The following is a 24,269-nucleotide window of genomic DNA, read 5'->3' as shown; positions in this document are numbered from 1 at the left end:
GCGGATCCTCTTCAAACAATTTCTAAATGTATCATAGATGTAGTAGGAATTTAATGTAAAGTAATTTAGTTAATTTTTGTATATTTTAGGTGCAGTATTGGTTAATTTTTCAATTTATATTATATAGTTAATAAGTATGTTCTTTTTATGCAAATACGCTCTTTAATGTGACCGCTACTTATTATATTTCCTGTAATTGGGTACATATATACCTGTTGGAAATAAAGATATTATTATTATTATTATTATTATTATTATTACGTTCCAAGCCAAGGAGGATTGAGTGAAGAAGTGGTTCCATGAGAGTAATCGTGTTGTCCGCGGCCGCCGCCGTCGCCATGGCATCGGCCGAAACTTTTCCAAACAAATAATTCTGCCCTCAAAATTCTCAAGTCCCGGCATGTAAACCTTCAAAATTACCGTAAAAATTTTGGTGTCGCAAAAATTCTTCGTATTCCTCCACTACAATGGTATTCGTCTGCCCCGAGAAGTGCAAAGAACGCAAGTCCCTTCTCACGAAACTCAAGGACCTCGTCGACCAAATAGACGACAAGCAATGCTGCCCCCAGTGCCCGCCGCCTTGCTGCCCGGGCGCCTGCTGCCCGCCGCCCTGCTGCCCGGGCCCCCCATGCTGTGGCATTGGACCGGTAATAGAAATTTACGATCCTCTCCCCAAACCCTGTCTGCCAATTGTCACCCCTTGTCAGCCGTGCTGTCCGCCCGCCTGTCCGTCGCCCCTGTGCTGTCCGCCTACGCAGTGCTGTCCCGGTACGTGCCCGCCGCCCACCACGCCCGTGCCAGTCTGCTGCCCCGCCCCCGCCTGTCCCGTCATGGTCCCGCCCTGCCTGCCGATCTGCACCCCCGTGCCCCCGCCTTGCGTGCCCGTCTGCAACCCCTGCCCCGAGGAGCAGCCCTGCGTGCCCTGCAACCCACCACAGATGATGGTTTGCTACCGCAGACCCAAGTGCTGCAATGGCTCTGGGAAGAGGTCCAAGAGTAGGGAGCTAAGGGGCGGCATTTTACACATAGGTTGCGACTGCGAGAGGCGCAACGGGCTCCAAGACGACTGCCCCAGGTGGGACTGCCGGGGGGCGCCCGAATGTCTGACCAAACCCGACCCCACCTGCGGGCCCAGCGAGTTCGCCAACGGGAAACATCTAGGCAGGCGGAACTACAGCGGGAGAGGAAAGGATCTCGAGGAGTACCAGTGCTATCCAGCCTATATCCGGCTGCCTCCGTGTCCTCCGTGTTCCCCGTGCGGCGGCTGTCCGCCGCCGTGTTGTCCTTGTCCCTGTCCTGCTCCGTGCTGCGACCCTTGTTGCAATCCTTGTCCTCCGCCAGTGTGCTGTCCGGCCGTACCGCTGATCCCACAGGCGCCGTGTCCTCCGCCCATCTGCGCAGGACCGCCGCCTCTGGTGCCAATAGGCACCATTGTACCCGCCGTTCCGGCCGTCCCGTGCTGTCCAGTGCCTTGTCCGCCGCCGCCTGTGGCGTGCTGCCCTCCGTGTCCATGTCCTTGTCCGTGTCCGTGTCCGTGTCCTTGTCCTTGTTAAGTCTAACTGTAATAAATAAGAGGAAAAGAAACGCTCTACATTTATTTTTAGATTAGTTCAAGGCTGACCACTAATCAAGAACAGCTTTTAGTACCAAGGGGTTGAAATTTGAAAAGTAGCCGGTCCAACGATTTTTGTAAACCTGATCACCAGTCTATTTTTACCATAATTGTACCTCGCTACAGGTCCATGATAAGGCAAGTGGCAAAACCATCACACTATAGGTCCTTTGGTTTACCAAAAGGTGTCCCGGATATGCAACACAGAGTCCTAAATACTAGTTACCATAACCAGTTCCAACATATCTTCGGCAGCGATAATTGTAGTTTCCACTGCACTTCTTAGAAAAGTTAAAGCAATAAATTAGGGGAAAAGAAACACTTCTGACATAATAATAATAATAATAATATTTATTTATGACCAACAGTGTTTACAGCACCATCTCCATCAGTTAAAGCATCACAATCCATAGAATCAGATAAAGCAAAAGTTGTCTTAAAAAAATCAGCAAAAGCATTAACGATATCGGTAGGAGTTTCAAAAGTTTTGTTTTCAAAGGACATCTTTCCGGGAATTCTAGTTCCACTTTTCTTTGCGTTAATGAAACGCCGGAATTGCTTGGGATCAGTTTGGAGGTTTTCTTGGATCTTTTTTAGGTACGAATTATAGATAATTTTTTAGTAGATGCTCTCGCTGCTTTAAATTTAGCTAGTTCAGGGGATAAGCCAAAGCGCTTGTACTTTTTTAGATAACGATGTTTTTTCTTTATAAGACTTCCAATTTCACTACCAAACCAAGCAGGATAACGTCGCTTTCTTGAGCGAAAAATACGAACTCATTTATCAAACAAACACCATATGGTCAACTGGGAATATATATTACAAAAACAAGATTTATTGCTATTCGTCGGAAAAACAGATTAGGTATTTTTCTCTTAATATGTGTAGTCTTCTTTTCACGACAAGAAAGGTGAAACTTGTTTAAAACGGTAATTTTTTGTAGAAAAGTATCGATTTTGCAATGTGGCTCCGCCCTTCGGTCTGACAACGAATGAAAAATTCATCACAATTGAGCTTGGGATGGATATGGGTGGGGCTTAATTATTGCCTTGTTTTTTTCTCAATATACATACACAGTATTCTTTGAACAACACGATACTCAAAAACATAATTTTAATTCTTGTAAAGAATATCTCAATTGTGATGATTTCTTATAATCGCCGTAAACCAAGGGGGTGGAACTTAACTGCAAAATCCTTATTTCTCTAGGAGAAATTAAAAATGTGTTTTTGTGTATCGTGTTGTTTAAAGAAACGATTTTGTAATTAAGCTACGCCCTCGACTTACGACGAATAAAAAAAATCATCCGAATCGAGACAGGGCGGGTGGGCGGGGCTTATATTTGCCTCTTTTTTTCTTAATATTCATAGCCATCTTTTCAAAACAAGAAACATGGTTAAAATGGTACATTTTTGCAAGGAAATATGGATTTTGCAATTATACGACGAAACCTGATCGCAAAATTGAGATTTCCTTATCCAAATTTTCCATTTTAAATATGTTTTAAGTTTTATGTTGAAAAGGCAAAATGTAAACCCGCCCGCCCGCCCATCTCAATTGTGATGATTTTTTTATTCGCCGTGAAGCAAGAGGGCGGAGCTTAACTGCATACTTATTTCTTTACAAGAAATTAAAAACGTGTTGTCGTGTATCGTGTTGTTCAAAGAATACTACGTATGTTAAGAAAAAACGGCGATAAAATATATACCCCGCCCACCCACCCCATCGCTATTGTGATGATCTTTTTATTCTTAGAAATTTAAAACACGTTTAAAAAGGTAAATTCTTGTAGATAAATATGGACCTTGGAATTAAATCCCGCCCCTCGATCTGACAACGAATTAAAAATTCAAAACGATGAGATCGAGACGGTTGGGTGGGGCTTCTCCTTTGGTTGTCTTTTTTAATTAATGCAATTAGTTTTCTTTGTATAACACGATTACTTAAGAATAATGGTAATTTCTCGTAGAAAATAAGGATTTTACAATTAAGCTCCGCCCCTCGGCTTACGACAAATAAAAAAATAATCATCAGAATCGAGACGGGCGGGTGGGCGGGGCTTATATTTTGCCTTTCCTTTTTTCTTAATATTCATAGCCATTTTTTCACAACAAGAAACATGGTTAAAATGGTACATTTTTACAAGGAAATACGGCTTTTGCAATTATGCGGCCAAACCTTATTGCAAAATTGAGATTTCCTTATAAAAATTTTCCATTTTTAACATGTTTTAAGTTTCATGTTGAAAAGGCAAAATGTACGCCCGCCCGCCCGCCCATCTCAATTGTGATGATTTTTTTTATTCGCCGTGAACCAAGGGGGCGGAGCTTAACTGCAAAATACTTATTTCGTTACAGGAAATTAAAAACGTGTTGTCGTGTATTGTGTTGTTCAAAGAATACTACGCATGTTAAGAAAAAACGGCAATAAAATATATACCCCGCCCACCCACCCCATCGCTATTGTAATGATCTTTTTATTCTTAGAAATTTAAAACACGTTTAAAATGGTAAATTCTTGTAGACAAATATAGACCTTGCAGTTAAGCCCTGCCCCTCGATTTGACAAGGAATAAAAAATCCATCACAGTTGAGAATTATGATCGGGGCGGGTATGGGTGGCGCTTAATCTTTGGCTTTATTTTTTTCTTAATATACATAGTATTGTTTGAACAAGACGATATTCAAAAACATGATTTTAATATCTCGTAGAGAAATAAGGATTTTGCAGTTAAGCTTCGCCCTCTTGGCTCACGACGAATAAAAAAATCATCAGAATTGAGACTGGGTGGGTGGGAGGGGTTTATATTTTTCCTTTTTTTTTTCTTAATATTCTTAGCCATCTTTTCACAACAAGAAACATGGTACATTTTTGCAAGGAAATATGACTTTTGCAATTTTGGGGCGGAGCCTAATTGCAAAATCGATATTCTCTTATACAAATTTTCCATTGTAAACATGTTTTAAGTTTCATGTTGTGAAAAGAAGTCTACACATATTAAAACCAAAAGGCAAAATATAAGCCCGCCCGCCCGCCCTATCTCAATTGTGATGATTTTTTTTTATTCGTCGTGAACCAAGGGGGCGGAGCTTAACTGCAAAATACTTATTTCTTTACAAGAAATTAAAAACGTGTTTTCGTGTTATTCAAAGAATACTATGTATATTAAGAAAAAAGCGGCAAAATATAAATTTTTTTTATTCTTAGAAACTTAAAATACGTTTAAAATGGTAAATGTTTGTAAGGAAATATGGATTTTGCAATTAGGCTCCGCCCCTAGGACAGCCAACAATTGAAAAATTCATTACTATTTAGATCAGCAATGGATCAGGGCAGGTATAGGTGGGGCTTAATCTTTGGCTTTAATTTTTTCTTAATATACATATCATTTTTCGAATAACACTACTTTCAAAAACATGTCTCACATGGTAATTTCTTCTAGAGACATAATAAGGATTTTTCAATAATTAAATTCCGCTCTTTTGGCTCTCGACGATTGAAAAAAATTCATTACACTTGAGATAGGACGGATGGGCGGGGCTTATATTTTGCTTTATTTCTTAAATATATGTGGTCGTCTGTTCAGAATAATAAACTTAAAACATGTTTAAAATGGTAAATTCTTTTAGACAAATAGGGACATTGCAATTAAGCCCTGCCCCTCGATTTGACAAGGAATAAAAAATTCATCACAGTTGAGAATTGCGATCGGGGCGGGTATGGGTGGCGCTTATTCTTTGGCTTTATTTTTTTTTTAATATACATAGTATTCTTTGAACAAGACGATATTCAAAAACATGTTTTTAATTTCTCGTAGAGAAATAAGGATTTTGCAGTTAAGCTCCGCCCTCTTGGCTCATGACGAATAAAAAATATCATCACAATTGACACAGGGCGGGTGGGCGGGGCTACATTTTGCCTTTTTTTTCTTAACATGTGTAGTCATCTTTTCACAACAAGAAACTTACAACATGTTTAAAATGGTAATTTGTACAGGAAAATACCGATTTTGCAATTACGCTCCGCCCCTAAGTCTAACAAGGAATGAAAAATTCATCACGATTGAGATCGAGAGGGATGGGTGGGGCTTCTCTTTTCCTTTTCTTCTTTAATTAATACATTATTTTAGTTTTCTTTGTATAACACGATTACTTAAGAACATATTTCTCATGGTAATTTCTCGTAAAAAAATAAGGATTTGGCAATTAAGCTCCGCCCCTCGGCTTACGACGAATTAAAAAAATTATCAGAATTGAGACAGGGTGGGTGGGCGGGGCTTATATTTTTCCTTTTTTTTTTCTTAATATTCATAGCCATCTTTTCACAACAAGAAACATGGTTAAAATGGAATATTTTTGCGAAGACACGGATTTTGCAAGTATGGGGCGGGGCCTAATTGCAAAATTAAGATTTCCTTATACAAATTTTCCATTTTGAACATGTTTTAAGTTACATGTTGTGAAAAGAAGTTTACACATATTAGTACAAAAAGGCAAAATGTAAACCCGCCCACCCGCCCTGTCTCAATTGTGACGATTTTTTTTAATTGCCGTGAACCAAGGACGAGGAGCTTAACTGCAAAATACTTATTTCTTTACAAGAAATTAAAAACGTGTTTTTTTGAGTATCGTGTTGTTCAAAGAATACTAATTTCTCGTAGAAAATAAGGATTTTACATTTAAGCCTCGCCCCTTGGCTTACGAGGAATAAATACAATCATCAGAATCGAGACAGGGTGGGTGGGCGGGGCTTATATTTTGCCTTTTTTTTTCTTAATATTCATAGCCATCTTTTCACAACAAGAAACTTAGATCATGGTTAAAATGGTACATTTTTGCGAGGAAATATGGACTTTGCAGCATTTGAAAAAGAAGTTAAATCTATTCGTTGAACAGAAATATGCTTTTTCACTGCTAATAAAACACCACCACCACGCGTAACATTGACGGCTAATAACTAATTAGATACTGAATCTATTAACTAGATTTCTGTTAGACATTCTAAATAATATTCGCTGATACAAGAAGCAACAAAAAAGTATCCAATTTAGTCTTCAGGCTGCGAACATTTTGGTAATAAAAGCTGATTTCCATACTGTTATACTTGTTTTCAGCCCCGTAGCTACGGGGGGGCAAGATGGGGCTGAGCCCCCCCTAGCAGTTGTGGTTGCCCCCCCTGGAGCACTTACATATTATTAATTTCAAATGAATAATAAAATTTTAATATAATGCCGATTGCTGAAGCATATTTACTAGTCCCACCCGCCCACCCTTTATTTTGTTACAGGGTATGTTATTTGGCAATCAGTGTTGGGCAGTACCTAGATACTTGTATCTAAATAAAGTATCTAGATACATTTTTGGGTATCTAGTATCTGTGTCTAGATAAAATCGAATTTTAGGCACAAAATATCTGTATCTAGATACAAAATTAATGGCGCAGATACAGATACATTTTTTTGTTTCACTTTTTTTTCAGTAGTTATTAGTTGAGTTATACTAGTAGTAATTTTTGATACTTCATGTTGGTGATTTTGATCACATAAACAAAAATAGAGGTAAGAGGTCCACTATAGTGTTCTGGCACGGAAATTTTCATATTTTAAAAACCATCATTTCCTACATTGTAGCCTTCAGTACTTATACATCTTTAAATATAATCCTGAGGAGTAATAAATCTAAGCCATGGTAAGATGGTATTTTAAAAACCATAAACCACAATTCACTATTCACTGCGTTTTACCCTTATGGGGGCAATGCATTTTATCTGTGTACCTGGCAACCCGTGTCCGGTAGGCCCGCTGGTCGTATTTGTGTTATTAAACAAGAGTAATTTGTATAGTAAAAATATTTGTTTAAGGTATGTTATTATTTTTAGAAAATAATAATTGCGTGTTACATAATAATGATTAATTTTTTCAATTAGCACAAATTAGTTCTGTAATCGACTAATCGAATGTTCAATACAAACTTTTCTCTCGCATAAATCGCATATTTGTTACTGTTTTATACCTTTGTTTTTCAGACAAATGTAGCATCTTTTCCTGTTGCCACGTGTCATTTCTTCACTTTTTCATTGTTGGACCTAACGCGAGGCGGGCTTGGCAGGTCCGTTTTGCCCTAAAATGTGCCGATTATGTTTAAGCGTAAATCTTCGGCAATAAAATTAATATTTTTACAACCCTCGATAGAATAATTTATGGTGATATATTCTCAGAAATCGTGAAACGAGATTAAAATAATATGAGTTTCAACAAAAATCTGAAAATTTGATGTTGCACTCTGGTGATTCCGGCTTGCCAGGCAGCTTTTGATCCTATAAGGGGTTTAAATACCTTTCTAAAAAATTGTACTTATTTTGCCTTAAACCGAACCAGCAATTCTTCTTAAAATGTATATACCTGCCGCACCGGGATAGACGATTACCGGACATGGTCATAAAAACATCGTAAGCCGATATTGAAGAATAATAATTTGCCGACCACAGACAGACCTTCAGCACAGAATAATCATTTCCCGTATTCTTTTGAAATATTAATTTTAATACTGGAGATAATTATTAGATATATTGAAAATTGAAACAAAATTTGGACACTGTAGTATGGGAATAAAAACAAAAAAAAATATTCTTTTTAAGCCTATGTAATAAATATTGCACAATTTGCGACACATCAAACAGCGAAACGATGGCCTATTTGCAGGAAAAAAGAAAATATTTTTCAGTCTTGAATAATTATGCTACAGTAAAATATTTATTTTTTAAATTTAATACCACAATCCCTTCTTCTGCACCTGTGGAACGGGTGTTTAGTAGCGGAAACCAAAGTCTGAAACCAAGAAGAAATAATTTAACAATACATAAAAAAATACATAAACATGTTTTCAGTTAAAAAAAAAAAAGCTTCAAAAAGTATCTGTTTTCTTGTATCTGTATCTAGATACATTTCGAAAAAATCGAAAACAATCTGTATCTAGATACTTTTAAAAGTATCTGTTCCCAACATTGTTGGCAATATTATACGAATTTTTAGATGCAGTCCAGCTGTTTGTGAATCTACATTCTCTGAATAGATCGCAATGACGCATCAAAGATTGGCAAACTTGGTTTTTCTGGCTTTTGAAAAGTACCGCACCAATTCTTTGGACTTGGACAGGTTTTTACCAAAATTTAATAACGGAAAAAACGACGTTTGCAATTATTTTAATGAAAAAATAAAGCAGTTATCTGAGTGTATTATTGAAATATATATATTTGCATGAAGCCCCCCTCTGTCGACAAACTTGCCCCCCCTGAATAAGTTTTCTAGCTACGGGGCTGCTTGTTTTTCATAATGAAGTACTAGTTTAATCGGTCCAGCTTTACACAAAGTTGACCATATCATATCTACCTAACCTTATTGGGAACAAAAGCTTGAACTATTGACTGCTGTGAATCAAAATCAGTAGATGGAGTCAGATCAGCATCTATAAAATGAAAAAATTCCAAACAAAGGAAGTATCTTGGTCTGTCTGACCATTACGGTTCTGAGCAGAATCTGGTTCAGGGAGACCGTCTCATTAAGCTTTTGAATACTTTCCAGCAAACCAGGAAGTATATTACAGCAAACAGCAGTTGCATTGTTGGGCAGCAGGAGGATTATCACCGGAAAGACACTGCATTTCCAAAAAGCACCACCTAAGGATTTTATTCTGGAAAAGTTAAAAGCTCTCTGTTTTATTGGGTGTCTTCGCCTTAAAATCTTCTAGATTGCTCACTCTACGCCCCTTCTTCACCGTTCTTGTTAACGTTCACTACGCCAGCTTCCGAATTCCTCCCGGCCGCGTCCTTGCCCCTCTTACGTGTCCTTTCCCTCCGCAAACAGAAAAGTTTCGTTGCAAATTTCTTTAAATATGTATCACTGGCATCGGCTGCTGGCACGAAATTTTACGTTTCATGCACGAATGCACCAGTTCTTGAAAGTCCGCTATCGAGGAGGATATCGCATCGGCAGCACGCTCGGTACACTTCATGACCTGACGATTCAGAGACCGACGACTAGGGTGCAATAATTGCAAGGCGCTGTTCTAATTGGGGAGAGCACGCCAACAGCGACGTTATTGTTGTGCAGATTATACTAGAATAAGAAAATTGATAGTTGCGTTACATTAACATTTTACAAACCAGAGTTTGCTCTATTACGTTTCTAAAGACTTTAAAAATAACCCCGCATTTCCATCAACTCCGGCCGTCGCCTTATCCTCCCTGTCGTGCCGAATCCAGATAACCTCCAAACATGCAACCGCCGACGAAAAAACCAGATTTAGGACATCAAAGCCGCATTCGCATGTCGCTCTTGCACATCTAACCTCCCGATAAACCCCGCATCATTTGCATTCCATTGTTTACGACTCGCCAGCGCGTTTTAAGGTGCTATTGCACTTTTCCATCTGGTTAATGCACTCGCTCATTATGCATTTGCCGCATTTCCGCTTTAGTCGCGAAATAAGACACAGTATAACAGATTTAATTGTCTTTATTACAAATACATGATGCGTTATTTGTCAGTTAGACGCTGCTGCTGATATTTGCTCATTTCCTCCACGTAGATGTTCTGCTGGACGTAGTTGCGCACGGACTGGACTTGCTCCTGCCAGTGGTAGTACCAATTGTCGAACTCGGCAACGGTTTCGAAGGTGAGCCCGGTTTGCCAGAGGACGGTGCTGCAGTCGTCGTAGCACTTGGTGAAGTGGTCGGCGCTGGAGGACTCCACCGGGACCCACTGTAAGGCCACGTCGTTCGTGGGATTTTCGTCGTCCTCTTCATCATAAGCTTCCATTTCGTAATCTAGTTCTTCGTTTTCGCTCTCTGAAGAAATGGTTACTTGTTCTTGACGACAAAACTCTTGGAAGGTTTGAATGTCTTGCGAGGGAAGGGAGTTCAACCAGGTTTTGTCGCTCGTAGTCAACGCGCACTGGTAGCCAGCTTTGAAAATATCTTCAATGTCGAGTTCGTCTGTGGGTGCTTCTATTTCTATTTCTACGTCTTCAGTTTTAGTTACCACAGTGTCGGTACTAGAATTCAGAAGTAGAATGTCTTCCGCTGTGCTAATCTGATCGTCTGTATTTTTGTCTTTGAGAATTGTAAGATATCCATCTAAGGTGTCTGCCAAATCTGTGTCTATGTGGGTGTGGAAATCTATCAAAAGCCTCGTGATACTAAGGAGGGCTTTATTTTTGCTCAAGGTTTCGTTTTTGTCGTCTTTTATTCCTATTGTGGGTTCATTTAGTTTCCGTTTTTTACTATCGTCTTCTGGAGTTTCTCCATTTATTAATGAAGAGAGTATATCATCACAATTCGTGTCATCTGATGAAATTAGAGTCTCATTTTCTTTCTCTTCTATTTTAATTTCCCTTTTACGTTTCTTGGAATCATCGCTTTCGTCTCCTATTAACGAACTGAGTAAATTATCAGTGTCAAAACACGTCGTCGAGTCTTTTTCTTCTTCCTTTTCTTTACCTAGTAGCATATTTTCAACACCTTCACTACTCAACTCTTCTAGTTTTATCTTCTTCTTGTTGTTTTTACCACGAGTTGGAGTGTCTTCTTTGTTACATTTCAAAAAGTCCTCCACACTTTCTTTAGTCAAGTCTTCTAATTTTATCTTCTTATTCTTTTTGTTGTTCGTAGTTGGACTCTCTTTGTCGTTCGTCGTCCCTTTGGCGTCCTCAAATTTAATCTTCTTCTTATTACAATTTTTGCTATTTTTACTATTTTTGTTGTTTTTGTTACTTCTGGCACTCTGTTTCATCAGTAGCACCTCCTTCTTGATTGTCTCGCTCACCTCATTGGCGCTCTCGGGCACCACCCCCCAAATCTGCTCCAACCCACTCACATCCAGTTGCCACAAATCACCCCCACCCTTCAAAGGCGGCAATTTCGAAATCGACAAATTCGTCGCACCAATACTCCCCAAAATCGTCTGCATTTTCTTAATTTCTAGCCCCTCCAAAGCAAAGTTTATGCAAATCCCAGTGGACCCGTACCTCCCCGCTCTCCCCATCCGGTGCAAGTACGTCACAGCATCCACCGGAAGGTCATAATTGATAACTAAATCAACATTAGCGGCATCTATCCCCCTTGCAGTCAAGTCAGTCGAAAGCAATATCCTGCTTTTGAAGTTTTTCAAGTTATTGATAGCCTCCAAGCGCCCGCTTTGCTCCACCGCCGCCGAAATAAACGACGAATTCCACCCCTTTTGGTTCAAATAGTTAGAAACACTCTCAGTTCGTGACTGGTAGTTGGTGAAAACTAGACATTGAGTGAAGGAGACGTTCGTGAATATTTCTACAAGAATTTCGTTTTTGGCTTTCATTTGCTGGACCGCGTTAATCGTGTTGGAGTTTAACACAGCGACGAATTGTTTGAGACCTAGGAGGAGCGGGGTTTCGTTTTCGGACGTCACGTGCGTTGGGGAAAGCATGTAATTGGCTAGGAACGTGTCAAGCTCCTGGGGGTAGGTGGCACTAGTCGCGATTAATTGTTTGCGAGGGGGGAGCACGTCGTAGATTTCGTTAATGTCGTTCTGGAACGTGGTTTCCATGAGTTTGTCGGCTTCATCAAGAACAAACAAACGGATTGACTTTGTGGAAAGAGCGCCTAGGGTGATGAGGTGCTTGACGCGGCCTGGGGCCCCCACGGCGACGTGACACTGGCTGCATTTTTTAATGTCGTCTTCCAGGGGCATGCCGCCAATAAAACACCCAATTGAGAGACCTACAAATCTACATTAAAACGACAGAAACTTAGCTAGACCACAAACCTTCAATGAAACGTCCAATGTTTTTTAAAACGTCTTCAATTTGTACCGCGATTTCTCGCGTAGGCACTAGAATTAACACTTGCGGAGTGATTTTGGCCACGTTTACGGTCTCTAAAGTTATAGTTGAGAATACTAGAGTTTTTCCGGTTCCTGACTTGGATTTGACGATCAAATCTAGAAATTTAGTGTCAAGTGGGTTTAGAGAGGGTTCGTGGGGTTACCGAAGCCGCATCGTCCCAGTGGTATCGCTTTAAATTGGATTGGAGAGGGTTTCTTGAATCCGCTCTCAGTGAGGCCATTCTGGATTTCAGACTTGAGTAGTAACGAGGCGAAAGTGACATTTTCCTTCAAAGTTACGTCTTTAGTTCGTTCTTTTTCTTGTAAATCGTGTGCTATGTGTTGTTGCATATTAAATAAACAAACGTAAAGGGGATAACCTCAAAAAACAATCACATTTGACGTTGACGTTTGTCGAATGAGCTCTGTTTTATCGGCTTTTTGTGGCTAAGGTCTCGTGGACGGGAGATTAGTGGATGTCGTGTTGTCTACGCGGAAGTATAGCTGGTTGCCTACATTACTGATAATTTTTGTTTTTCAAATATAGTTTCACAACGTGCTTTTATAGCCATAAATCTGAGTTTAAGTAGTTTCCAATGCATTTGCGTTGGCGGTCGTTCCTAAAGTAAACGGTTATCAAAGGATTGTTTTTGAAACGAAATAACCAACCGCACATAACACTAATAAAATAACAAATGAATAGAAATATGGTTGCGTAAATAACGTCCACGCCAAACACATACAAATCGATATTAAATAACATTTTATTGTTCTGATATTCAGGTTATAACAAAAGGCAACAAAACAATAGGAAAGTACTATGTCTTAAGTGTAAATCGAAAAAAAAAAAATGTAAACAGAACTGGCGTAAAATGAACAATACCTCACTATAACCGAGAGCATTATTGTTGCAGAATAACTACGAAAAATCGAATTCAATATCTCACATATAGTCGAATTTCCATGATTAATAAATACCCATAAAACCTCAAGCACATGTTTGACAGTAACAGTTTTTCTAAATTAATCAATATTATAAAAAACCAAATCTCATGTTAGTTTCGAGCGACGTAATTGTTGAAGATAATTACGTTGCACCGGTTTGTGCAAAGCGAGCTGTTCTAGAGCCTCTTCTATCGTGAACCACTGCCTTTTCCTGCCTATGGTCTTCGAGTCTTCCCATTCGTCTAGTTCTTCGGTTACTGTCATGACATACACTTCAGTTCTGTCTTTGTGTTCCAAATTCTGGAAGGTGGGAAAGATTAGTTTTTGTGGACGGTTTTTTTTTCCTAATACTTACTTCAAAAACTCCCAAGCTACGTCCTAGCTTGCCGATGACGCCCGCTTCTTCGAGGACTTCCCTCGTGGCGGTCACGCTCGGTTCCTCCTCCGGTTCGACGCCGCCTCCGGGAACAATCCATTTCTCGGGCCTGCGAGAAGACGTCACCAAAAGGACCTTGAAAGCAACGAATTCGTTATTGACGCGTCTTGAATGCGGCGGGTTTCTCAATTAGGTTGTTTACGCGTGTTTTAGAACGGGGACGGAGATAATAGTAACGGAGGAAAATAGTTTCAACACTTATGATTACAAAAGTTGATTTAAAGTTGGATGTAAATTATTTCTAGTGATCTCACTGGTTAAATATTTGCATTTTTTAAATTACTATGAACACATACTACGGAAATAAAAAACTAGGGGAAAAAAATTGGTAGGTTATTTGGACAGAACTTCCCTTGCCTTTGAAGTAAAGCCCAGTAATACCGCTTCTTTAAAAAGGCATAAAATTTGGTTTTGTGATTTTTGTCTTTTACCCCTACAAAGTAAAAACCAGTGAAATCGAAAAATGGAAAAAAAGAAAATCGAAAAATCTTCTGAAAGTCAGAAAATCGAAAAGTAAGAAATTGAAACACTGAAAATTAAAAACTAGGAAGATTGAAAATTTGAGTCTCGAAAATCGAAAACTTAAAGAGAAATAAAAAATCCAGAACTGAAACTTTAAAAATCAAAGAATAGAAACATTGAAAAATCGAGAAATCGGAATATATCGAATAACCGAAAGTTCGAAAATCGAAAAAATAGAAAATTCTTTCAGAAACTCAAAAAATTGAAAATTGAAAAATCGAAAACAAGAACTGAAAGTTTGAAAAGCGAAAATCGAAAACTCGGGAAATAATAAATCGAAAAGTAAAATAATCGAAAAACTTAATAATGAAAAAATTGGAGAAATCGGAAAACCCAGAATTTGAAATTCGAAAAAATACAAAAAATCTTCCAGAAACTTAAAAAATCGAAAAATCCAAAAATCAAAGTCCACATGGATTGAAATTTTAAGAAGCGAAAATCGAAAACTCGAGAAATAAAAAAATTGAAAAGTAACATAACTGAAAAATTGAAAATTCGATGAATCAAATATTCGGAAAAACGAAAATCTGCAAAATCGGAAAACCTAGAATTCGAAAATCTAGGAATCAAAATATAGAAAAAAACGAAATATGGAAAATCGAAAAATCCAAAAATCGAAATCAAAAAATGGAAAAATTGAAAAAATTGAGGTATCAAAATTAAAAAATCGAAAAAAGCTGAAAAGTCGAGAAATCGACAAACCAAAATATATAAAATAAAAATATTGAAAAATTGAAAAATCTAGATATGGAAACATTCCCAAAATTGAAGTGTCAAAAAGTTGAGAAATCGAAAACCTGAAAAATTTTACATTGAAAAACCGAGAAGTCGATAAATGGAAAATTAGAAAAATTGAAAAATTTAAATAATTATTAAGAAATTAAAAAATGGAAAAACAGAAAATCGAAAAAATAGAAAAATCTTCTGGAAAGTCAAAAAATCGAAAAGTAAAAGAAATTGAAAAATTGAAAATCGATGACTAGAAAGAATCTCGAAAATCGAAAACTTAAAGAGGAATAAAAAAATCGAAATGTAAAGTATTTGAAAAAACGAAAAACTGAAGAACGGAAAAGTTGAAAAATCAAAAAATCCAAAATTGAAAATTTAAAAATTAAAGAATAGAAAAATTGAAAAATCGAGAAATCGGAATATCGAATAACCGAAAGTTCGAAAATAAAAACAATAGAAAAATCTTCCGGAAACTAAAAAATCGAAAATTGAAAAATCGAAAAACTGAAGATTGTAAAAATTGAAAATTTGAGAACCGAAAATAGAAAACTCGAGAAAGAAAAAATCGAAAAGTAAAATAATTGAAAAATTGAAAGTCGAAAGATAAGCAAATTGAAAATTCGATGAATCAAACATTCGGAAAAACGAAAACTCGCGAAATAGGAAAACCTAGAATTCGAAAAACGAAAAAATAGAAAAATCTTCCAGAAGCTTAAGAAATCGAAAAATCAAAAATCGAAAAAACCAGATGGATTGAAAATTTGAGAAACGGAAATCGAAAACTCGAGAAATAAAACACTGAAAAGCAAAATAATTAAAAAATTGAAAAACTGAAGAATAAAAAAATTGAAAATCAAAAGGTAAAAAATTGAAAATTCGATGAATCAAATATTCGGAAAAAGAAAATCCGGGAAATCGGAAAACCTAGAATTCGAAAATTTAAGAATCGAAATATAGAAAAACATATCGAAAGTCGAAAAATCCAAAAATCGAAAATTCAAGGAATGGTAAAATTGAGATAGCGAAATTAAAAAAATTCGAAAAGCCGAAAAATCGAAAAATCTAAAATTAAAATACTGAAAAATTGAAAAATCCAGATATGGAAAAATTCCCAAAATTGATATGTTAAAAGTTGAGAAATCGAAAACTTGAAAAATCGTGAAACCGAAAAATTTCACGATATTGAAAAATCGAGAAGTCAATAAATGGAAAATTCGAAAAGCCGAAAAGTCGAAAAATTAAAAAATCGAAAAAAGCCGAAAAGTCGAGAAATCGACAAACCAAAATATCTAAAATAAAAATATTGAAAAATTGAAAAATCCAGATATGGAAAAATTCCCAAAATTGAAGTGTCAAAAAGTTGAGAAATCGAAAATCTGAAAAATTTTACGACATTGAAAAACCGAGAAGTCGATAAATGGAAAATTAGAAAAATTGAAAAACAGAAAATCGAAAAAATAGAAAAATCTTCTGGAAAGTAAAAAAATCGAAAAGTAAAAGACATTGAAAAATTGAAAATCGATGACTAGAAAGACTGAAAATTTGAATCTCGAAAATCGAAAACTTAAAGAGGAATAAAAAAATCGAAAAGTAAAGTATTTGAAAAAACGAAAAACTGAAGAATGGAACAGTTGAAAAATCAAAAAATCCAAAATTAAAATTTAAAAATCAAAGAATAGAAAAATTGAAAAATCGAGAAATCGGAATATCGAATAACCGAAAGTTCGAAAATCAAAAAAAATAGAAAAATCTTCCAGAAACAAAAAAATCGAAAATTGAAAAATCGAAAAACTGAAGATTGTAGAAATTGAAAATTTGAAAATTTAAAAATCGAAAACCAGAAGGATTGAAAATTTGAGAACTGAAAATAGAAAATTCGATGAATCAAATATTCGGAAAAACGAAAATTCGCGAAATCGGAAAACCTAGAATTCGAAAATCGAAAAAATAGAAAAATCTTCCAGAAGCTTATGAAATCGAAAAATTGAAAAACTGAAGAATAAAAAAATTGAAAATCAAAAGGTAAAAAATTGAAAATTCGATGAATCAAATTTTCGGAAAAAGAAAATCCAGGAAATCGGAAAACCTAGAATTCGAAAATTTGAGAAGCGAAATATAGAAAAACATATCGAAAGTCGAAAAATCCAAAAATCGAAAAGTCAAGGAATGGTAAAATTGAGATACCGAAATTAAAAAAATTCGAAAAGCCGAAAAATCGAAAAATTTAAAATTAAAATACTGAAAAATTGAAAAATCCAGATATGGAAAAATTCCCAAATTGATATGTTAAAAGTTGAGAAATCGAAAACTTGAAAAATCGTGAAACCGAAAAATTTTACGACATTGAAAAACTAAGAAGTCGATAAATGGAAAATTCGAAAATTAGAAATATTTAAATAGTTATTAAAAAATTTAAAAAATCATAAAATCGAGAAACTGAAAAATCGAAAAACGAAATATCGAAAAATGGAAAAGCAGAAAATCGAAAAAATTGAAAAATTTTCCAAAAACTTAAAAAATCGAAAATTGCAAAATCGAAAAATTGAAGATTGTAAAAGTTGAAACATCGAAAATTCCAAAAATTAAAAACCGAAAACCAAAAGGATTGAAAATTTGGGAAGCGAAAATCGAAAATTCGATGAATCAAATATTTTGAAAAACGAAAATCCGAGAAATCGAAAGAAGGCCAAGAAGTCAAGAAATCGACAAACCGAAATATCTAAAATTAAAATATTGAAAATTGAAAAATCCAGATATGGAAAAATTCCCACAATTGAAGTGTTGAAAAGTTGAGAAATCAAAAACTTGAAAAATCGTGAAACCGAAAAATTTTACGACATTGAAAAACCGAGAAGTCAATAAATGGAAAATTCGAAAAATAGAAAAATTTAAGGTTATTAAAAAATTAAAAAATCGTAAAATCGAAAATTCAAAAAACCAGAAATCGAAAATTTCAACCATCGGAAAATCGAGAAAAGGGAAAGACGAGAAGTAGAAAAATTGAAAAATCAAGAAATCTAAAAAGCTAGAAATCAAACCAGCCAAAAATCAAAAAATCGAAAAATTCCAAAATTTAGAAAAGTCAAAAACTGTATTATTGAAAAATCGAAAAATTTAAGAATCGAAGAATGGAAAAATCGTACAACTGAAATATCGGAAAAAAAACAAAAAAAAAACACGAGGAATTGAAAAATCGAGGAATTGGAATGTCGAAAAATTTTAAAATCAAAACACTGAAAAATCTCAAAACTCAAATATCGAACATTTGAAAATTCGAAAGATTGTACAATCTTGATTTTTTGTTAAAAAATCTCCACGTCTAGGATAAAAATTCAACCCGGAAACAGGACCACGTTATTTTCTAATATTTCAGTAAAATTAGTTTACAAAATTGTAAGATATCAAGTATTTTTTATTTACTATCTTTACCCGCTTTTGCAGTTTCAAAATTAAATTCGGAAATGTTATACAATTTTCATTTTTTTTCAAAAATCTGAATTTTTAGGGTGAAAACTAACCCACCCATACCTAATACACACATAAAATTTGACGATCCGTCCAGGCATTTCGGAGATTATCTGCCTAATACAAAGCGGGACAGACGGCAGACAGACAGATGGAAACGGGAACCTATTTTTTTCGTACTTTAGGGGACATGAAACCTCGAGAAAAAATAAAAGTAGCCAGTCGCCCAATGGACTCGATTACAATATTTTTATAATAACCTTCAAAATTAAATATGATTTAATCTTCTACTTAAAACCGTGTAATTAAAAAAAAAGAGGGATTAGACGACTAGTGATCAATATTACAAAACTGATAAATTTTTACGCAATGTCTACGGAATTTCAACTGCCATTAACAAGCGTCTTCAAGTTGGCACTGGACGAGCAAACTAAAAACGAGCGAAAAATCCAGCGCCAACTAGGGGACGATTTTTATTGATCGCACGCAGTGAAATCTGGCACCCTCAACTGCGACTGCAACTTAAAACATCATGGCCTACTTTCACAATTTAACAAAAAATTAAATAGCGCCAAATTCGTTAGCATATACCCGATGCAACCCACTTCGTTGGCGAAACGCGTCACTATATTCTAGATTTTTTGCTGAAACCCCACGCTACCTTGCAGACAATGTGCGGTTTCAGCCGCGAACTTTGGACTCGTCGTTATGCATATATTCAAGGTGGACATAGTGTCGAGTTTGTAAAAATAGTGCGCTTTATTGAGGTGGGCGATAATTGATTCGCAAGTCTGTGTGATTCACCGGCAGAGCAATGAACTGCTCGATAACTGGCGTTTGAGAAAACGTCCTTTGACTTTACTTGTAAGAGTTTGTTAAGTAATTTAGACGTGGCGTCGTAGCCATCGAAAGGAACTTAATCGACTCAGACTTAATTTAATCCGGTGATAATTGATAGTGTGTTTGGAGGTTAATGAGAGATAAGTTCGGGCTGCGAAGATTTAATTAATGCGCGACGACAAGATTTTAAGGAATCGGATTTAGAGAGTTTTAGTGAACTAATCCCACTGGACTGTCTGTTGCAATTTAAGCCACAATTAATGATCAACTTAAATGAGATTAACTTCAAAACAATATGACATTCAGAAAAATGTGGCACGAAACCACATTGTTCACGAAAAATGCCTGAAATTACCACGTCGCCACAAAGCGGATGCAGACAACATAATCTATTTGCTGCATTACGTTATCATCGCTTTGTCCACAAAGGACACACTTCTATTTCTGCTGAAGAATGTTTAATTACCACCGTACTTTGACCGGCAAAGATTACCAACCACTCGAGTACGAATTCGTAAAACACACAAATCCTGACCCACATACTCAACTTAAATCCGACTTCGCCGAATAAAAAGATAAGCGTTTGATCCCTCCTCGCGCGGAGTCAAACATCCGGGAGCTATTTGGGAGTTTTAAGTTCGCTCGAAAATGCAAAGCCGCAACTCCAGTCATCATCGCATGTTCCATGAGCCAACAATAACACTGTTTGAAATTCCTGTCTGGCTCCAGGGCCATTCATATTTACCCGTGAACCCCGCAAGCAAATAGACGCATTAAGCATAACTGTGCGATAATAACATGCTAATTAACGGAGTACTGTTGATTGTGTTTTACTACGTCGCCAGGGCTTAATTCGGCTCGTAAAAGAGACGGATGAGTTCTGCGGAGGAAAATAAATTTGCGTGATAGTAAGTTCTCGATGTTTAATTGCAATAATATGTCGACTGAATAGCAGCAATTAAGAAAAATGTCTTTATAATGATGTCCAGTTTTGCCTATTTGTTGTACAGATCAGTATTTATGGCCGTTCTAATGGACTGGAATGATAAATGAATGTGATATGTAGCGGCACAGTAAATATGGTACTATCACTCTAAATAATGTAAATTGGCTTTCAGCGTCAAGCAATGTTTCTCTTTTTACCTCGATAATGGAAAAACAATTCATTCGGTAGCAACCACTTCACGTACCATAAAGAGCATAATGGCGAACTTCCGTTTTTAGATACACTCATGATTAGCAATAATAGATTATTAGAATTCGATTCGGAAAACAATCGTTGCCATCCATAATACAGCATGTGATTCGTCTACGATTTAGTTTTTTTAATCATTTGGTAACTTATAGATATTTTACAACATGCTCTTAATTTTTCAGTACATATTTAACTTCGACTGTTTATGTCTATATTTCGAAAGAATTCGACTATTAGCACGTGCAGATTACAAGTATCAGTGATTAAAAAAAATGGAAATTGATTTGATTTTGTCTCCTACATTCAGTTTTTTTTTTCTCAAAAACACTCATAAATTTGAAGAACTTCCAATAGCCTTAAAGTATTTGCAAATTTTCACATCATTCAGTTTTTCCAATATCAAAGTCAAATTCTAAAATATTGTTATAAAATTTTGATTTTTTTCCCAAAAATCTGGACAAGCTTAAAAACTCAACACGGATTCATAAAGCACACTCCAGGAGCATGTCATTAAAATTGTAAAATGACATGATAATTTTTTAAGACAAACAAACCTGAATAAACGAAAAGTTGAAAAGCTGAAAAATCGATTCATCAAGAAATTGGCAAATCGAAAATTTGAAGAATCGAAAAATTGAAGAATAAAAACTGAAAAATCCCAAAACTAAAATATCGAAAAATTGTTATACTATGTACAATTTTATTTTTTTTTTTTCCAAAAATCTCTGTTAACAGGGATTCGTAAACCACAAGTTCAGGATTGTTACTTTTTAACATTTATTCGACACAATTGTAAAATCAATTGCTAGGGGGCATGAACGATTTAAATTCTGACTAAAAAAAAAAAAAAATTCAGAGCACTCAATTTGGCAGCTCCAAAGTTAAATTGCAAAATGTTAAAATGTTTTTTTGAATTTTTTCCCCAAAAGTTTGGAAGTCTAAGGAAAAAAGTCAAAACGGATTCATAAACCACATATGCAAGAGTACCTTATTTTATAAAATTTAAATAATATTTACCATCAACACTAAAGTATAATCTCTATAATCCGAACCCACGATTATCCGAATATCCAGTAATCCGAACAGAGCCTAGTTGAAGTCGATATCTCTTTAATCCGAACTTAACTGGAAAACATGCACCTACTTGCAAAAATGACGCAAGATCTTCTTTCTATAGGTGTTGTATTGAATTTTTTTGATATTTTTAAAAATTGTGATATTTCAATGCACTGAATTAATGATCTAATTATGGAAAAAAAGGTCAAAGTTATCGAAGAAATGAGGCTGGAAGTGACTTCTGAGCCCCGAAATCTACTAGAAAAAGTATTTAGTTAAATTTCGAAAATCGTCGAAAATGGTTCGAAATTTGCTAGTACTTGACAAAATAAGACACATTTTGGCAAATGACCTCTTCTAAGAAAAGGTACTAGCCCCGCCCACCCACCCTTTATTTTCTTTCAAGAGTGGGTCATCTGCCAGAATCAGTCTTATTTTAACAAGTACTAGCCCCGCCCACCCACCCTTGTTTTCTTAGGGGATATCTCATTTGCAAAAATCAGTCTCATGCTTGCGAAGATAAGACTGATTTTGGCAGATGACCTATTCTTTATTTTCTTAGAAGAATAGGTCATTGGCCAAAATGAGTCTTATTTTGGCAAATGCTAGCCCCACCCACCCGCCCTTTGTTTTCTTAAGAGTAGATCATTTGCCAAAATCAGTCTTATCGTAGTGAGTACTACTAGATTCTTCAGTTTTTCGACTTTTCAACTTTCGAATTTTTCAATTTTTCACTTTTTAAATTTTCAATTCTTTCGATTTTTGATTTCTCTGGGCAACTGAAAAAACTTTACGATTTTTTAATATTACAATTTTGGCTGTTTTCCGATTTTTCAATTACATATTCGATTTTTAAAAATATCGAGAAAATAGATGTTTATTTTTTAAATTTTTGATTTCTGATTTTTTGTCACCGAGTTTTTGGAAGAAAGTAAAGAGTAATTTTGATCAGCGATTTGCCATGTTTACCGTAATTTTAAAACATCTGAAAATTTTATTTCTAAGTTTCAATTTTTGGATTTTTCAAAATTTCGGTTCGAATAAATTTGAACTTGAAAAATCAAAAGACTGGAATTAAAAACTGCAAAATTGTCAAACAAATTATCAAATGAAATATTCAAAAGTTGAAAAATCTAAAAACTAAAAAAAAAAAAATGAAAACTGGAATTTCGAATTCGATTTTATAAGATTTGTTTTTTCCAATTTTTCGATATTTCAGTTTTTGATTTTGCGATTATACAGTTGTACAATTTTCCGATTTCTCATTTATCCGAGTTTTCAATTTATCATTTTTTGATGTTAAATTTTTTTATTGTTAGCAAGTGCTAACCCCACCCACCCAGTCTTTATTTTGTTAGAAGAATAAGTCATTTGCCAAAATCAGTCTCATCTTGAAAAGTACTAGCCCCGCCCACCCACCCTTTATTTTCTTAGAAGAGTAGGTCATCTGCCAAAATCAGTCTTATCTTGACAAGTACTAGCCCCGCCCACCCACCCTTGTTTTCTTAGGGGATATCTCATTTGCAAAACTCAGTCTCATACTTGCGAAGATAAGACTGATTTTGGCAGATGACCTCTTCTTTTATTTTCTTAGAAGAATTGGTCAGTCTTATCGTAGTGAGTACGACTACATCCTTCAGTTTTTCGATTTTTCAACTTTCGAATTTTTCAATTTGTCGTTTTTTAGATTTTCAATTTTTTGATCTGTCTTTCGATTTTTGATTTCTCTGGGCAACTGAAAAAAACTTTCGATTTTTTAATTTTACAATTTTGGCAGTTTTCCGATTTCTCAATTATTTGATTTTAAAAAATATCGAGAAAATAGATGTTTATTTTTTAAAATTTTTGATTTTTTGAGTTTTTGATAGGAAGTAAAGAGTAATTTTGTTCAGCGATTTGCCACGTTTACCGTAACTTTAAAACATCTGAAAATTGTTTCTAATTTTCAATTTTTGGGTTTTTCGACCTTTCAAAATTTCGGTTCGAATAAATTTGTTGTTTTAGTTAAAAAACAAATTATCAAATGAAATAGTCAAAAGTTGAAAAATCTAAAAACTAAAAAAAAAAAAAATGAAATCTGGAATATCGAATTCGATTTTATAAGATTTTTTTTTCAATTTTTCGATATTTTAGTTTTTGATTTTCCGATTATACAGTTGTACAATTTTCCGATTTCTCATTTATCCGATTTTTTCAATTTGTCATTTTTTATTTTTATTTTTAGCAAATGCTAACCCCACCCATCCAGCTCTTATTTTCTTAGAAGAACAAGTCATCTGCCAAAATCAGTCTTATCTTGGCAAGTCCTAGCCCCGCCCACCCACCCTTTATTTCCTAGAAAAGTGGGTCATCTGCCAAAATCAGTCTTACCTTGACAAGTACTAGCCCCGCCCACCCACCCTTATTTCCTTAGAGGATATGTCATCTGCAAAAATCAGGCTCATACTTGCCAAGATAAGATTGATTTTGGCAGATGACATACCCTCTAAGAAGAGAGGGTGGGCGGGCGGGGTTAGTACCTACTAAAATAAGATCGATTTTGGCACATCACATACCTTCCAAGAAAAGAGAGGGTGGGTGGGCGGGTTTAGTACCTGCTACAATAAGAGTGATT

General features: G+C 35.7%; 3 protein-coding genes across 4 annotated transcripts in view; 1 reads left to right on the top strand and 2 right to left on the bottom strand.

The window, feature by feature from the left end:
- Window positions 1–342: 342 nt before the first annotated feature.
- LOC135143016 (DBF4-type zinc finger-containing protein 2 homolog) lies at window positions 343–1,584 on the top strand. Its single transcript, XM_064074840.1, has 2 exons — window positions 343–647; window positions 708–1,584. Exons 1-2 carry the CDS (start codon window positions 468–470, stop codon window positions 1,551–1,553), a joined length of 1,026 nt encoding a protein of 341 aa, XP_063930910.1. The 5' UTR covers window positions 343–467; the 3' UTR covers window positions 1,554–1,584.
- An 8,524-nt stretch (window positions 1,585–10,108) lies between these two features.
- LOC135143009 (probable ATP-dependent RNA helicase DDX20) lies at window positions 10,109–13,005 on the bottom strand. The gene is made up of 3 exons (XM_064074834.1): window positions 12,632–13,005; window positions 12,411–12,584; window positions 10,109–12,364 (listed from the first exon to the last, which is right to left on the bottom strand). The coding sequence occupies exons 1-3, from the start codon at window positions 12,816–12,818 to the stop codon at window positions 10,146–10,148; spliced, it is 2,580 nt and encodes an 859-aa protein (XP_063930904.1). The 5' UTR covers window positions 12,819–13,005; the 3' UTR covers window positions 10,109–10,145.
- A 212-nt stretch (window positions 13,006–13,217) lies between these two features.
- Window positions 13,218–24,269, bottom strand: part of LOC135143017 (diphosphoinositol polyphosphate phosphohydrolase 2) — a 29,747-nt gene continuing 18,695 nt past the window's right edge. For both annotated transcript variants that reach the window (XM_064074841.1, XM_064074843.1), the window contains 2 exons: window positions 13,768–13,923; window positions 13,218–13,712 (listed from right to left, as the gene is read on the bottom strand). In XM_064074841.1, the coding sequence (XP_063930911.1) occupies window positions 13,518–13,712; window positions 13,768–13,923 (351 nt within the window). In that variant the 3' untranslated portion in view covers window positions 13,218–13,517. The remainder of the gene's footprint in view (window positions 13,713–13,767; window positions 13,924–24,269) is intronic.

Source organism: Zophobas morio, unplaced genomic scaffold (assembly GCF_036711695.1).
Source record: "Zophobas morio isolate AGI-343-1 ecotype UQ-CSIRO unplaced genomic scaffold, CSIRO_AGI_Zmor_V1 ptg000057l, whole genome shotgun sequence".
Classification (NCBI taxonomy): Eukaryota; Metazoa; Arthropoda; class Insecta; order Coleoptera; family Tenebrionidae; genus Zophobas; species Zophobas morio.
This window is presented reverse-complemented; position numbering and strand designations above follow the sequence as displayed.